This window comes from Asparagus officinalis, chromosome 8 (assembly GCF_001876935.1).
Source record: "Asparagus officinalis chromosome 8, Aspof.V1, whole genome shotgun sequence".
NCBI classification, from domain to species: Eukaryota; Viridiplantae; Streptophyta; class Magnoliopsida; order Asparagales; family Asparagaceae; genus Asparagus; species Asparagus officinalis.
This window is the reverse complement of record NC_033801.1, coordinates 24,770,082-24,784,120: the sequence shown is the minus strand read 5'-3', so window position 1 is coordinate 24,784,120 and position 14,039 is coordinate 24,770,082. Positions and strand designations below refer to the sequence as shown.

At 40.5% G+C, this 14,039-nt stretch overlaps 1 protein-coding gene across 1 annotated transcript; it reads right to left on the bottom strand.

Annotated features, from left to right (window-relative positions):
* On the bottom strand, positions 282–9,041 carry LOC109819804 (UPF0496 protein 1-like). Its single transcript, XM_020385720.1, has 2 exons — positions 7,092–9,041; positions 282–715 (listed from the first exon to the last, which is right to left on the bottom strand). The coding sequence occupies exon 1, from the start codon at positions 8,293–8,295 to the stop codon at positions 7,108–7,110; it is 1,188 nt and encodes a 395-aa protein (XP_020241309.1). The 5' UTR covers positions 8,296–9,041; the 3' UTR covers positions 282–715; positions 7,092–7,107.

The following is a 14,039-nucleotide window of genomic DNA, read 5'->3' as shown; positions in this document are numbered from 1 at the left end:
TTGCTATATTTCTGAAAGTAAAAAGATTGAAACCAACAAGGTTTTACCAATAAAGACATCCAAAAATTTTAATTTAATATATTTAATAATAACTATAAACTATTTCACATGTATATATGTGTGTGCACGTGTGTGTGTGGGTGGGTGTGGTTGTGTGCCTGCGTGCGTGGGTGTGTGCGCATGCGCGCATGTGTGCGTGTGTCTGCGCGCGCGCGTATCCTAATAGAGACGACAACATGTATATCCACCACATATACACATTCTTTTCTGCACCCCCTATATTTCCCCAAAAATAATCTCTTTACTCGACAATTTATCTACTGAATCATGGGTGCATTAGTAGCAACAAAAGCCAAAGATGTACATAATATAAGTTATCACAATTGACGATGAAAAAGAAGAGAAATAAACTGCATATAAAATGATTCAAACCATGAAATACATCTGCATTTTGGATAATATAATGGCATTGAAATGCAACTTTGGCAGCAAGCTGAAGATGGATACTTGATACTTCACCCGAGTATTATTTAGTTGAAAGATCATTGGTCATCAGTTTGTTCTTTAAGCTCTTCATTTTTGCAGCTAGTCTTTACAAACTATCCGGGGACCCCATATCCCACATTTTTATTTGCATAATGGAGCCGCTACTTTTGATTTAGTATTTATCTTGAAATTTTAGGTTCAAGAAGATCAAATGTAACATGTAAACATCCTGCATAAGGAACAACATTGAGAAGTTAGATCCTTATCAATTAATATGTCAGATACTTTATCTCTAACAAAAAGTTCTACAACCATCTAAACTGATATATTACTAGTTTTCATACACAGCACACTAGATTAAGACTACGAGAGTATGGGAATATTTATACACAAATAGCGAATATTCACAACAGTTCAAATACCAGCAATATAAACAGTTACTTTTTATTACAATTTAACAAAATAAAGGAGTTAAGCAAACTTCCAGACCTAATTCGACCTAGAATCAGACAGGAAATAGAGACCATCAGTAAAATAATGGGAATATCTCAACGCGAGAAAAGAAATGATTATAAGTCTATGTCCTAGTTCTTGAAATCTGTCTGGTAGTGACCTTTATTGTCAAGGAGGTGATAAAACAAGTCATCCAATAGCTGTGTAATAGACCCTGGGAAACTAATATTTTGAGTCATAGGACAGTGAAAAACTTGAAATGAATTCTGTGGAGAAGAATTGGAAAAAGCAGATTTTTGGTCATAAGTCGACTCATGCACAGGCATAAGTCGACTTATGGTAAGTCGACTTATGTTGGTGCATGAGTCGACTTACGTTCTGCTCTGGATTGTTGGTTTTTTGCTCTGCCAAGTCGACTTATCAGGTCTGATAAGTCGACTTATGATCTCTTCTCCAGTTGCTGTTTTTCGCTCTGCCAAGTCGACTTATGCAGACTGATAAGTCGACTTATGACGGGTTTTTTGGAAAGTTCAGGTTCCTATTTGCAGTCTGTTTGGGTTTCTGTTTTGGTATAAATACCAATACGATTTGAGGGTTTTGGGGGGAGAGTTTTGGGGTTTTGGAGCACAGAAAAAGAGAGATCTTTCTGAGCTATTTGTTAGGGTTATTGGTTGAGAGATTGAGAGATTTGTTGGTGAGATTAGTTGGTTCGTTTGAGCGATTTGTAATCTCAATTTGTACTCTCCTTCTCTATTAGTGAAAACCCACCCCCTTCTTGCCCCGTGGACGTAGGCAATTTGCCGAACCACGTAAAACCTTGGTGTTTGTGTTTTGTTTGGTCTTTCTCTCGGCGTTCGTTGGTTTGGTTTCTCAAAGCATCAGTCACAACAAGTGGTATCAGAGAACGGGCAACGCTTGGGCTATTTGGAGGAGTAGATCGCTTTGGAAGTTCATCTAGGGCTTCGTTTGGTGATAAAGGTGGGATCTTTTTTTGTAAAAATCTCGTCTTTTTCAGTTTGGATCTATTTCTCGTTTGTTTCCGCATTGGTTTGGTGGTGCCTTGAGGATTATGGCCGAGAAAGAAGGAGTTGTGGGCAGTACTTCCGGCGTGAAGACCGTCCAAAGCTTGAATATCCACTCAATGAAGATTGATGTGGAAAAGTTCAATGGCACAAACAATTTTGGACTTTGGCGATGCGAAGTCATGGATGCGCTCAACGCGCAAAATTTGGAAGATACGTTGGAGTTGGACGGGAAACCGGACAACATTGATGAGAAGGTTTGGAAAAAGATGAATCGAACGGCGTGTGGTGTGATTAGGTCTTGTCTCACTCAAGATCTAAAGTATGATGTGATCAATGAGACTTCTGCAAAGAAGATTTGGGAGATCCTTGAGAGCAAGTATTTGACCAAGAGTGTGGAGAATCGCTTGCATTTGAAGAGGAGGCTTTACCGCTTCCAGTTGAAGAAAGGAACCTCCATTGGTGATCACATGAACCACTACACGAAGCTTCTTGCGGATTTGGCGAATGTGGATGTTAAGATTGAAGATGAGGACAAGGCGTTGTTGCTATTGAGTTCCTTGCCTGACGAGGAATATGAGACCTTCGTTCTTACTCTTATTAATGGGAAGGCATCTCTTTCGTATAGTGAGGTCACCGCTGCACTTGTGAATTATCAGCTTCGAAAGAAGGATAAGGAGACTTCGTTTGAGCCGGTAGCGGGGGCGTTGGTCGCAAGAGCAAAGGGTCCAAACCGTAGTGGGAGGTCGCAGTCTAGAGGGGCACATCTTGGAGTTCGTAAGAATCAATGTGCCTTTTGCAAAGAAGATGGACATTGGAAAGCCGATTGCCCAAAGTTAGTTGATCGAGCCGGGAAGAATAAGGGAAAAGCTATTCAAGCTTCAGAGGCGAATGTTGTCAAGGCTAGTGGCAACGATTCAGATTCGGATTCTTCGGGCTACTCGTTATCTGCACTGCCGTCAGTTTGTGTTGCCTACTCTACAGAGTGGATATTGGATTCGGGTGCTACATACCACATTTGCCCTAGGAGGGATTGGTTCTCCAGCTTTCAGGAGTTGGAAAGAGGGGATTTCGTGCTCATGGGGAATGATCACAAATGCTCTATTGGTGGTATTGGTACTGTTCGGATCAGGATGAGTGACGGGGTGATTCGGGAGTTGGTTGGAGTGAGGTTCGTTCCTCAGTTGAAGAAGAACATCATTTCACTTGGAGCTTTGGAGGCAGCTGGCTATAGGGTGACCTTGGCGGATGCACGCTTGAAGGTTACATTTGGGTCCATGATTGTGATGAAGGGCGTCAGAAGAAGAAATTTGTATTATTTGCACGGAAGCACGGTGATTGATAGGGAAATGACGACTTCATCAGATTCGGCTAGACTGTGGCATTGTTTGGTGCTGGGGTATATGATTGGTAATACCGTGCATTGGTTGTTGAGGAGTGCTATGACCTGCAGATTGAAGTCCTGTGAGCACATTAGGATGAGCGAGACCGTGGTGGAGTTTGGCACTTCTATCCATCGAGCGAGGGGTCTTTTTGGAGGTGTTCAGTCAGGCATTTGGGGGCCTTCCAAGGAGGCATCATTGGGAGGTAATCGTATCTTGGTTTCCACAGTTGGTGATTGTTCTAGGCATTATTGGGTCGCGACCAGTTCCCGTTGGTGTAAAGTCCTAGAAGTCAACAACAATTGGAAGAAGTGTATTGGCAGAAAGGTAACTCATTGTTTCAGCTTTGGTAGGGGTCCTTTCTTGCGTTGGTGCCGAGCTCACGGCAATAGGAGACACTTCATTGGTGTGGAGACTTTGGGGCGACGAGATGAGATGACAGTTTCGATGGGTCGTTCCTTTCTGGAGGAGGATCGGCGTTTGATGTCGAGCATTGGCATTGGTGTGCGGGCTTCGACATATTTGGGTCATCTTATGCATAGGTCGCCGACTGCTGCTTTAGGAGTTATTAGATCTGGTGGAGCTGCTTCAGATTTTGGGTCGCGTCGGATATTTGGATACCCAGCATTTGGTCACATCGTGGATGTGAGATTGGATCCGATTGCGCGTTTGGGGTTCGGAGGCTCAGTTGATTATCGTTTGGGAGCTTCTGATTTTGTTCTGAGCAGGTATGTCACTTTTGACTCTCGGCAGGTGGAGAGTGTTGATCAGGTCATTTGGATATCGCAGCAGGTGGAGAGTGATGCTACTCCACGTTGGGTGGAGATTACTCCACATACTCCAGATCATACTGCGTCATTTGGGATTCCAGCTAAGGTGACACAGGTTGGAGATCATTTGGTTTTGGATGCAGATGATGGATTGGTTTTGGATTCAGTTGCAGCTGGTAGATATAGTTTGGATATGGCCATTGGTTTACCTCAGGTGGAGGTGTTTGATTTGTCTCAATTTGGGGTCATTGGGAATACTATCAGTTGCAGATCGTTTGGTGATATTGGAGAAGAGTTGCAGACTTTTCTATTTGATTGAGGGCCTTTGGAGGCCGTTTGGGTGAACTACGTGAAGGCTTGATTCCTTGGGCAAAGGATACGTAGGCAGTCATTTTGATGCAGCCGATTTGGTGAGCGACATCGACATTTGGGGTGAGTGTTCACACTCTCATTTGGGTCTCAGCATGTGAGGCATTTGTTTGGTTGGTGTCGGCTCAGTTTTGGGAAAACTTCGCCGAGGTGGAGAATTGTGGAGAAGAATTGGAAAAAGCAGATTTTTGGTCATAAGTCGACTCATGCACAGGCATAAGTCGACTTATGGTAAGTCGACTTATGTTGGTGCATGAGTCGACTTACGTTCTGCTCTGGATTGTTGGTTTTTTGCTCTGCCAAGTCAACTTATCAGGTCTGATAAGTCGACTTATGATCTCTTCTCCAGTTGCTGTTTTTCGCTCTGCCAAGTCGACTTATGCAGACTGATAAGTCGACTTATGACGGGTTTTTTGGAAAGTTCAGGTTCCTATTTGCAGTCTGTTTGGGTTTCTGTTTTGGTATAAATACCAATACGATTTGAGGGTTTTGGGGGGAGAGTTTTGGGGTTTTGGAGCACAGAAAAAGAGAGATCTTTCTGAGCTATTTGTTAGGGTTATTGGTTGAGAGATTGAGAGATTTGTTGGTGAGATTAGTTGGTTCGTTTGAGCGATTTGTAATCTCAATTTGTACTCTCCTTCTCTATTAGTGAAAACCCACCCCCTTCTTGCCCCGTGGACGTAGGCAATTTGCCGAACCACGTAAAACCTTGGTGTTTGTGTTTTGTTTGGTCTTTCTCTCGGCGTTCGTTGGTTTGGTTTCTCAAAGCATCAGTCACAACAAATTCATCACAACAACAACAACAACAAAACCATATAAGAATTCAACCAATCATTGTGTAGCAATTATATTATGTGGCTAAAGTTTTTTTCATACAAAATATCCAAACCAATAATGCTCATCACAATAAAATTAAATGAGCATTATGTCGGGGACTTCTTTTGTGTATGTGCGTGTGTGTGTGGAGGAAGGGAGAGCGGACCTCAATACTTCTCTTTTATCAATTAATAACTAAAGAAATCCGAAAGCTGTCATCTAGCTAAGAAAAACCTTATGTTTTGTGACTTATATAATTAATATTTCGTAAATAAAATTATCCACATTCAGACTGTTGTTCTGGTTTTAGAGTGAAATGATATGGTACATATGATTCGGCTTTGGAGATTGACTTTGGTGTAAGGCATAAAACTTGACAGTTGACACTAGGCCAAGACTTACAGCCAAATGAAGAATGAGCACCAAACATAAGGACAAAAGAGGGGCTTTGTTATGTCAATAGACAATCACCAATAAGTTGATTTAAACTATCATTGGGTTGTGTTATCTGTTCACTAATCATCTATAATCACTTTCAATTTGCTATTCATCATATCGGATTTTAAATAAACTCATATATGAACGAGCTCCTACTCTATTAGTACAGTCCCTATTCAATTCCCAGTCCATACTGAATGAATATAGACAAATAATTGTGCGATTTGAAAAACTTTAATGTCATCATTTTAATGCTTCCTTCAGTCCTCATGTTCTATAATAACCATCAACTAGTAGACGACTAGAATAGAAAGCAACAATATGCATCTTACGATCTGTGGATCATGATGAGTAGTGTGTAGAAGATTTATAGGCTGTTTACCATCGCATGAGTTGACCTTTTTCCATATGTCTCTGGTCTTAAGATTGTAACAACTGTTGAACTCCAAACAGAAGTAGAATTCTCACGGATCTTTGAAACGTCCTATATACCGAAAAACAATGACAAAGAAATAAGAAAGAAGGTGCACCAAGTTTCTACGTGGTCAGACTTCATGCCTACAAAAGCAGGGACACCCTTAACAGCTTCTATTTGCAGCTTATCATAATCTCTTTTCTCTTTTTCACAACAATAGTTTCTTCTGATTTCCTCCGCTCACAAAATTGACACAGAGATAGAGAAGGGAAGGCAAGTCCTTGATACATGTACACCAAAATTATGAAAGCAACATGAAACCTCTTATATATATTTCTTACAGGAAACCATAATCCCTCCCTCAAGCTGTTGATAAGATCAAATTCACAGCGGACGTAAAACATGCGTTTCATATGAAAATCCACCACTTATGGCCTGTGTCCATTGAGGTCTATATTGGGTGTTGGAAGAATATTCTCACCTCTCAGCTCGCTAATACAGCTTAATCAGCCTATCATGTCGAATATTTGGGAATCAAGCGGAAGCTAAGGACCTCTCATTACCAACAACTAGACTAAACCCTCTCATTGCTTCCTTGATCAGGGATGATAACTGATAGCTCAAAACAAGTTAAACAATGAACACCATATCCTAATTGAATAACAATTTAATAGTTTAAAGCATTCACAAGGGCAGCTCATCATTTCTGAATTAGTAACTTAGCTGAATGTCATAGAATAATGGCTCTTTTTGAGGATGGCGTGACTACAACAGTTAATTACTAGCAATATAACTACCACACTAAATACCTGAACTGCACTTGCTGTAATCTTAATTATTCAAGAAAATGTGTACAAGAAATTTCGGCATTTTGTACAAAACAGAAGTAATACAACAATGATATAACTTCCTCAAAAGGACAACAGCAAGAAAAGCATACCAGATGTCCTCCTATTTCATTCTGGGTGCCTTATAATCCTCTGTAACACAACGGTCCTCACCCTTTGTATATCTCTACTACAACGATCCACCTGTTTCTCCAAACTCTCAACACCCCTTATAAACTCCTCCATCTTCTTCTTAATTTCCTCGATCCCAAACTTCACCGCCTCCTCATCTCCAAGCACAATATCAACATTTTGCATCAAAGAACCAATATGAATTTCAAGTCTCTCCACAATAGCTCTAATGCTATCCAAATCACTTATTGCAACAAAAGTCCCACCCTGCATTATATTGAGGACATCCTTCTGCCCTTTCAAAACTTTGGAGTAATCTTTCCAAAGAGAATCGACCCATTTCCCCACCGATCCTAAAGGGACCGCTGCTGCTGCAGCTAAAGCAGCAGCAACAGCAGGAGCAGCCATAACAGCAGAAACCACTGAGCAGATTAGAACAGCAGCAAATACTGATACAAAGATTATGCTCGAGACTCTTCTCCATGCTTTCACTGATTTCATCTTCTTGTCGAGCTTCTTCTTGTTCTTCTTCAGCTTCTCAAACATAGAAACCTGCTGACTGTAAACTAATCGAAAGGCCTGAAAGAATTCAGCAGTGAATGGATTCCCTATATTCTTAAATCTCTGCAACTCCTCCAGTGTTCTCTTATACTTATCCTTCCCCTCTCCTTGTTCTTCCTCTGAATGTTTGAGAGCAATGTGGATGATTAGTTGCGAGTCCCGGGCTCTCTTGAGGCATTTCTCCAATGCAGTGCAGAACTCGAGGATTCGAAGGCTGCAGTCGAAGAACTCTTGGACGACATCGAAGAGCTCGGGATTCTTCCATACATCCTTCTTATATTCTAGGATCATGTTGATTACTTCTTGATTGTTGTCAAGGAGGCAGCCAGTGACTTCCATGAGGGTGTTGAAGGATATTGAGTTGATCTCTGAGCCGGCGAGCATCGAGATTGCTCCAATGGTTCGATGCTGAAGGGCTGAGTCGAAGGATTCGAGTTCGGGATCTTGGTGGGGATCTGACTGATAGGAGCTCAGCCCTCTGATGTATTGGTTGCTGCTGCTTCCATTGCTGCTACCGTTGATGTCTGAATCGGTTGAATTGTGGTTGCTTCTGCTATTGCTGCTGCTGCTGCCGCCGCCTTGTGATAGAGAATTGGGCTTCTTGCTGAAAGAACTACCCATCATTAATTAGATCTATCTATAAACTCTCGAAGTAAAACTAGTTTGGGAGGAAAGTTCAATTTTGGATGATTTCTTGTTGGACTGAGAGGAAAAGGTTGAATTTTTTCAGAGATTGGAGCTGAAAGCATAAACCCAAGAGACAAATAGATTCATGTTGGAATGAAAACTTAAGCTTTTAATAACTAAATTTGGGAAGGAAAAGGGGAGACTTGGAGGGAGAGAAAATGAACCAGATGAATGAGGGGTGCTCCGTAAGATTAATAAACGAGAAAAGATTGAGACTTGAAGCCAAAGTCAAAATAGCCAGAGACAAAGCAGGAGAAAAGCTTGGACCCTGAGGCTGAAACCAAATCTAAAGCTCCAAGAAATTGAAGGTTTTCGAGGCAAGAGAGGAAGACCCAGATGGGGAAAAGAGGGGTTCAAAGAGACCGACGCAGAAAGATTGAAGCTTGATGAGTCCTTTAGTAACGGATCAAAAGTGAGGATTGTGGGTAAAAGAACGAGGAGTTTGAAGAAGTAGGAGAGAGAACAGAGAGTACTGGATCGTAGAGTTTTTCTTCCTCTCTCTCTCTCTCTCCCCCCCCCCCCCCCCCTATTCTAGTTTAGAAATGGGGAGGGAGGAAGAGTGATGAGGACCAAAGCAAAGTAAAGCAAAGTGAAATGAGGAGAGGAAATAATGGGAGAGTTGGAGGTAAGAAATGGAGACGAAAGCACAAGCAAAGCAAAGCAGGCGTGCGCGCTCTAGAAGGTGTTCGCTTGTTTGCGGGTAAAATGCCTGGAAATTTACACGGAAAATAACTTAAGGACCCAAAATATGGTACCAAGGAAAGAGACAGATGAGGTGTCCCCTTCCTATTGCATAATAAGTTGGTATGGCCAACTCATTATGTAATAAGGAGGGGACATCTCACCTATCCCCTCTCTTGGTCCCATATTTTGGGTCCCCGTAGCAGCACTCTTAAAAATAATGCTAGGGGCACACTCTCAACCATATTTTCAACCATACCCTCACACTCTCTATAGTGCTAGTGGGCCATGCATGATATTTTTTTAAAAATATCTTGCATAACCCACTAGCACTATAGAGAGTGTGGGGGTATGGTTGAAAGTGTGGTTGAGGGTGTGCCCCTAATAAGACTCTACGTTTAATTACCACGGCAGCTTCACTATCCTAAGCAAAATCAGTTCAAAATAGAGCAAAATTATGATAAATAGTTACCTCGTTTTTTCAACCACATCACATATAATGTTTTTTCAGCAACTTCCCATATTTTCCCCTCTAATAGATTTTATACGAAACGAGGTATGCAAGAAGCAACCAATCTCTCTTTCCATTGATTTTATACTGAATTTGCTTTCGCTCTAGTTTTATTTAGGGAAAATTTGCAAAATAGTTCGTTTTTGTTAATTATTTAGCAAAATAGACCGTTTTGCTAAATAATTAGCAAAATACATCTTTTTTGGCCTGTTGGCCAAAAAGAGGTCTATTTTGCAAAACAGCTGTTTTAATCACGGATTAGTGAACTCAGAAAATTTCACAAAACATTGAGATGAACTTAGAAAACATACGGGACTAATAGTCCCGTATGTTTTCTGAGTCACTAATCCGTGATTAAGTTGGCTCTAAACATACGAGACTAGTAGTCCCGTATGTTTTCTGAGTCTTGTTTTTCAAAATCGACCTCTTTTTTTCAAAAGAGATCTATTTTGCTAATTATTTAGCAAAACGGTCTATTTTGCTAAATAATTAGCAAATCAAAAGAGATCTATTTTGCTAATTATTTAGCAAAACGGTCTATTTTGCTAAATAATTAGCAAAAACGGACTATTTTGTTATTTAGCAAAACGGTCTATTTTGCTAAATAATTAGCAAAAACGGACTATTTTGCAAATTTTCTCTTTTATTTAGTGATAGGCTGCATAACTCATTCTTACTCATTCCGAAAGATTTTTTTTGCTCGCCAAAAAAAAAAAATCTCTTAATAGATCTATGTGCAGTAAATAAACAAGAAAGGTAATAAGCTTCAAAATATCAATAGGAGTCTATTCACAATTAACTCCTCTTTTATCTTAGTTTAAAAAAGGGTAAATTACATACTATGGTTCTTATCAACCTTTCAATTTGTCTATTATCTCACTCTCAAGTTGTTAATTCATGTATTAACCCTTATCGTTTTTGAAGTTTACACTTTGACAAGGGTAAAAGGTTACTCTCCATGAAATGAACAGAAAATACCAATGCAAGAGTTAAGAGAATAATATATATAGATTAAAGGAACTTACATTTTTTTTTTTACTTAGAATAGGGAAGAGAGAGACGAGGATAGAGGCAAAACAAGTCAATTGAGGAAAAATAGAGATTGGGGAGAAGGGGACTTGTGAAGGAGAGTGGAAGATGCTGTGATTGGTGCGTGATCAAACCGACGACTTCAGCTTGGGGACCATCGAGTCTTTGAATGTGTAGAAAGTGTTTTTGGTCGTGTTTGATTTGGTCAAAAGCATGTTCTACAAAACCTCTTGACCCTCTCACTTATATGAACTTAAAACCTTGGATTAATTGCGGATAGATCCTTCGTACTATAGCCAAATTTGTGGATGGACCTTTATAGTTCTATGGATAGATCTTCTGAATGATATTTTTTTCATTTGCGCTCAGGAGGTCTCCTAGTAAAAAAAAAAAAAAAAACAATTTCCTCCTTCTCTGACGGTAAAATAGTAACACATAAAAAAAGTATTTCACTCAGGAGGTCTATTTACAATTAAACCTAACATCTTTGCCCTTCGTTGCACGCCAAGAAATTTTAAGCTTTTTTAAATATTAAAACAATATAAATATACCTATATGTGACAATAAAATGGATATTTATATGTATATGTATATGTATGTGTGTGTATATATATAAACTAATGTTTTTTTCTTATTTCTTGCAATTTATTTGAAAACACCTTAAAGATTTGTCTGAATTACATCATATTAGAAGGATTTTTTTATGCATGCGTTACCGCCTTACCGGTATTATTCTGTTATTTCCTTGGATATTTCTAAAACAGCCTTCTTCCTAGTAATTGTTTCCTCTTTCTTCTTACTAGATCCGGTTCAAACAGAGATTTACCTATGTTCACTACAAAATTCATAGTGCACCTTTTAATTGTACTTCTAAGATCGAGCTCTTTTATACTCAGAGCAGGAGGTTCTCCGAGTGCATTTTTCTAAAATATACGTACCTTCTAATGAATTATAAAAGCAGCTAATTTTTTAAAATTTTTATTTATATCTAGATTTAGTGAGTAGACCACTTGCAATCACAGTTGAGCTTGTTAAACTTTACCATTAGGGTGTTCGCTTTGGTGGTGTCCAGTAGGATATCTTGTGCCACTACCTTCAGGAAATGAACAGGCCACTTTGCATATATATCTTCGCATGAGGCCTTGCATTGTACTCTGGTGTCATAGTTTTGGTGAATTTAGTCTATGTTTTCAGGGATTTGTGTCTCATAATTACAAATAATATTTGATGTGCACTCATACATATATATAGGTGCTTGTAATTCCGATCATTATTCGAGTTTTAGCAGTAAAACACTAGTAGAAAAATGACCAAACTAGACGGAACAACCTATATGGAAAAAAATTCCGTCTAGGTTGGGAAAAACTAGCCGGAAATATTTTCGTCTAGGTTGTTCCGTCTAGTTTGAGGCATTCTAGACGGAAAATTCTGTCTAGAATGTCAAACTAGACGGAAATTTCCGTCTAGCAATAAAAACTAGGTTTAGAGGACCTGAGACGTACCGTTAGTATCAGCGCAACATGCAGATGATGAGCAAGGGTGAATTTTACCATTTGCAGGAGTGTAAGACCAAATTAGAAGTTCAGATTTTACATGTGTTAATACAAGAGATCAAGTAATTGGACGAGACGACATCTCAACTCGTCCAATATCCGACATCTCAACTCAATACAAACCAAGTCATCTTAGCGGACGAGACGACATCGGAGCAGATGAAACGACATTTCAGCGGACGAGACGAGATTTCAGCAGACAAGACGAGGCGAAGCAGGCAGAACGAGACAACACATGCTAGTCGACACAAAAGGCGGTACTAGTCGACACGCTTCGTGTCGACTGGAACAGAAATTGGGAATACATGCCCAGTCGAAACGAAAGGCGGTACTAGTCGACTTGCCTCGTGTCGACTCGGACATCAGATTAGGAAAGAATTCGTTTTTGGTTATTTCCTTTTAGAAACAGAGTTTCTTTTTTATTAGAGTTAGGATAAGTTTAGTTGGCTATATATAATAGTTCCTTTTGTAAATTAATAATGAACTTTTCACCAATTAAGAGAATTTTTCTCCATTGCTTTCTTTATCAAGTTTGAGAAACTTTTGGCTTGTGGATTCAAGCTCGTGAATTACCTGTTATTGTCAGGGCTCATCGGCATCGGAATGATATCCAATCGGCCTCCCCGTTCTACGTCTGCGTCAAGTGGTATCAGAGCTTTGGCTTCAACATCCTCGACAATGGAAAGTGACGGCGAGAATGAGCTTTCTCTACAGGATCTTTCCGCGAGGATGGATTCTATGGATGAAATATTTGGCACGTTGGAGGCGTCACTTCAGAACCTTCAACAAGCCATTGAATGACTTACCCTTCACCTCAATAACGGGAATAACTTCGTCGATGGTCTTCACCTAGACGGACCCAGAGTTAGGCAACCTCGACATCCACCCCCGTATAATCATCAACTCCCTCCAGTTCATTCCCCTCCAAATCAACCACGTCCAAACCAACCCCCTCCATATCAACCCCCTCCGCATCAACCTCCTTAATATCAACCCCCTCCACTCCTTCGATGACTTCCCAATCAAACCCTTACCCATGATGATTACAGTGACGATATAGCGGACTATGGTCACCAATTTGAAGGGCCATGGTATGATAATGTTTCGAGTCAAGAGGAAGGAGATCGGCCTTATGGTAGAGGTCAGGTAGAGGCTACAACCCTCATCACAACTACCACCGACAAGGCCGATATCATCAGGACCAAGACTATCGGATGAAGGTAGAGCTTCCTTCCTTCGGAGGAAATCTGGACATAAAGGCTTTCTTAGATTGGCTCTATGAAGTGGAGAAGTTCTTTGAGATGACTAATGTGCCCAAAGCAAACCAGGTGAAGTTTGTAGCATATCGTCTCAAAGGAGAAGTCGCGGCATGGTTGGATCAAAATCAAAACACTAGGAGATGACAAGGTAAGCAATCGGTGCGGGGCTGGCGTTACATGAAGCAGCTACTACGGGCAAGATTTCTACCACTTGACTATCAACAAATCCTCTACAACCAGTTCGAGCAATACCGTCAAGGAGTTAGATCAGTAAGCGCCTATACCAAAGAGTTCTTCCGTCTTACTTCTCGTTGTGATTTTTCTATGAGTGAGGAACAACTCGCAGCCAAATATATTGGTGGTTTGAAGTATTCGATTCAAGAGAAGGTGGTCATCCACAATGTGTACTCTGTGGACGAAGCCCACAATATGGCTCTAAAGGCGGAAAGATTGGCCTCCAAGACACCACCTTTCAGGCGAACCGATCAGGGAAGTTCGACCGAGAAGGCAAGAGGTGAGTCGGCAGGGCCAAGGACAACTGATTGGTCTAATCCTCCACGATCAGGCGAGCGATCGATAAATCAACCACCACCTCAGACAAATCAATCAAATCAGTATGCCAAGCCGACCATAGGGAAGTGTTTCTGA

Excerpts from the sequence above, each read along its gene's own strand:
- LOC109819804 (XM_020385720.1), bottom strand. The coding sequence starts at position 8,295 with ATGATGGGTAGTTCTTTCAGCAAGAAGCCCAATTCTCTATCACAAGGC.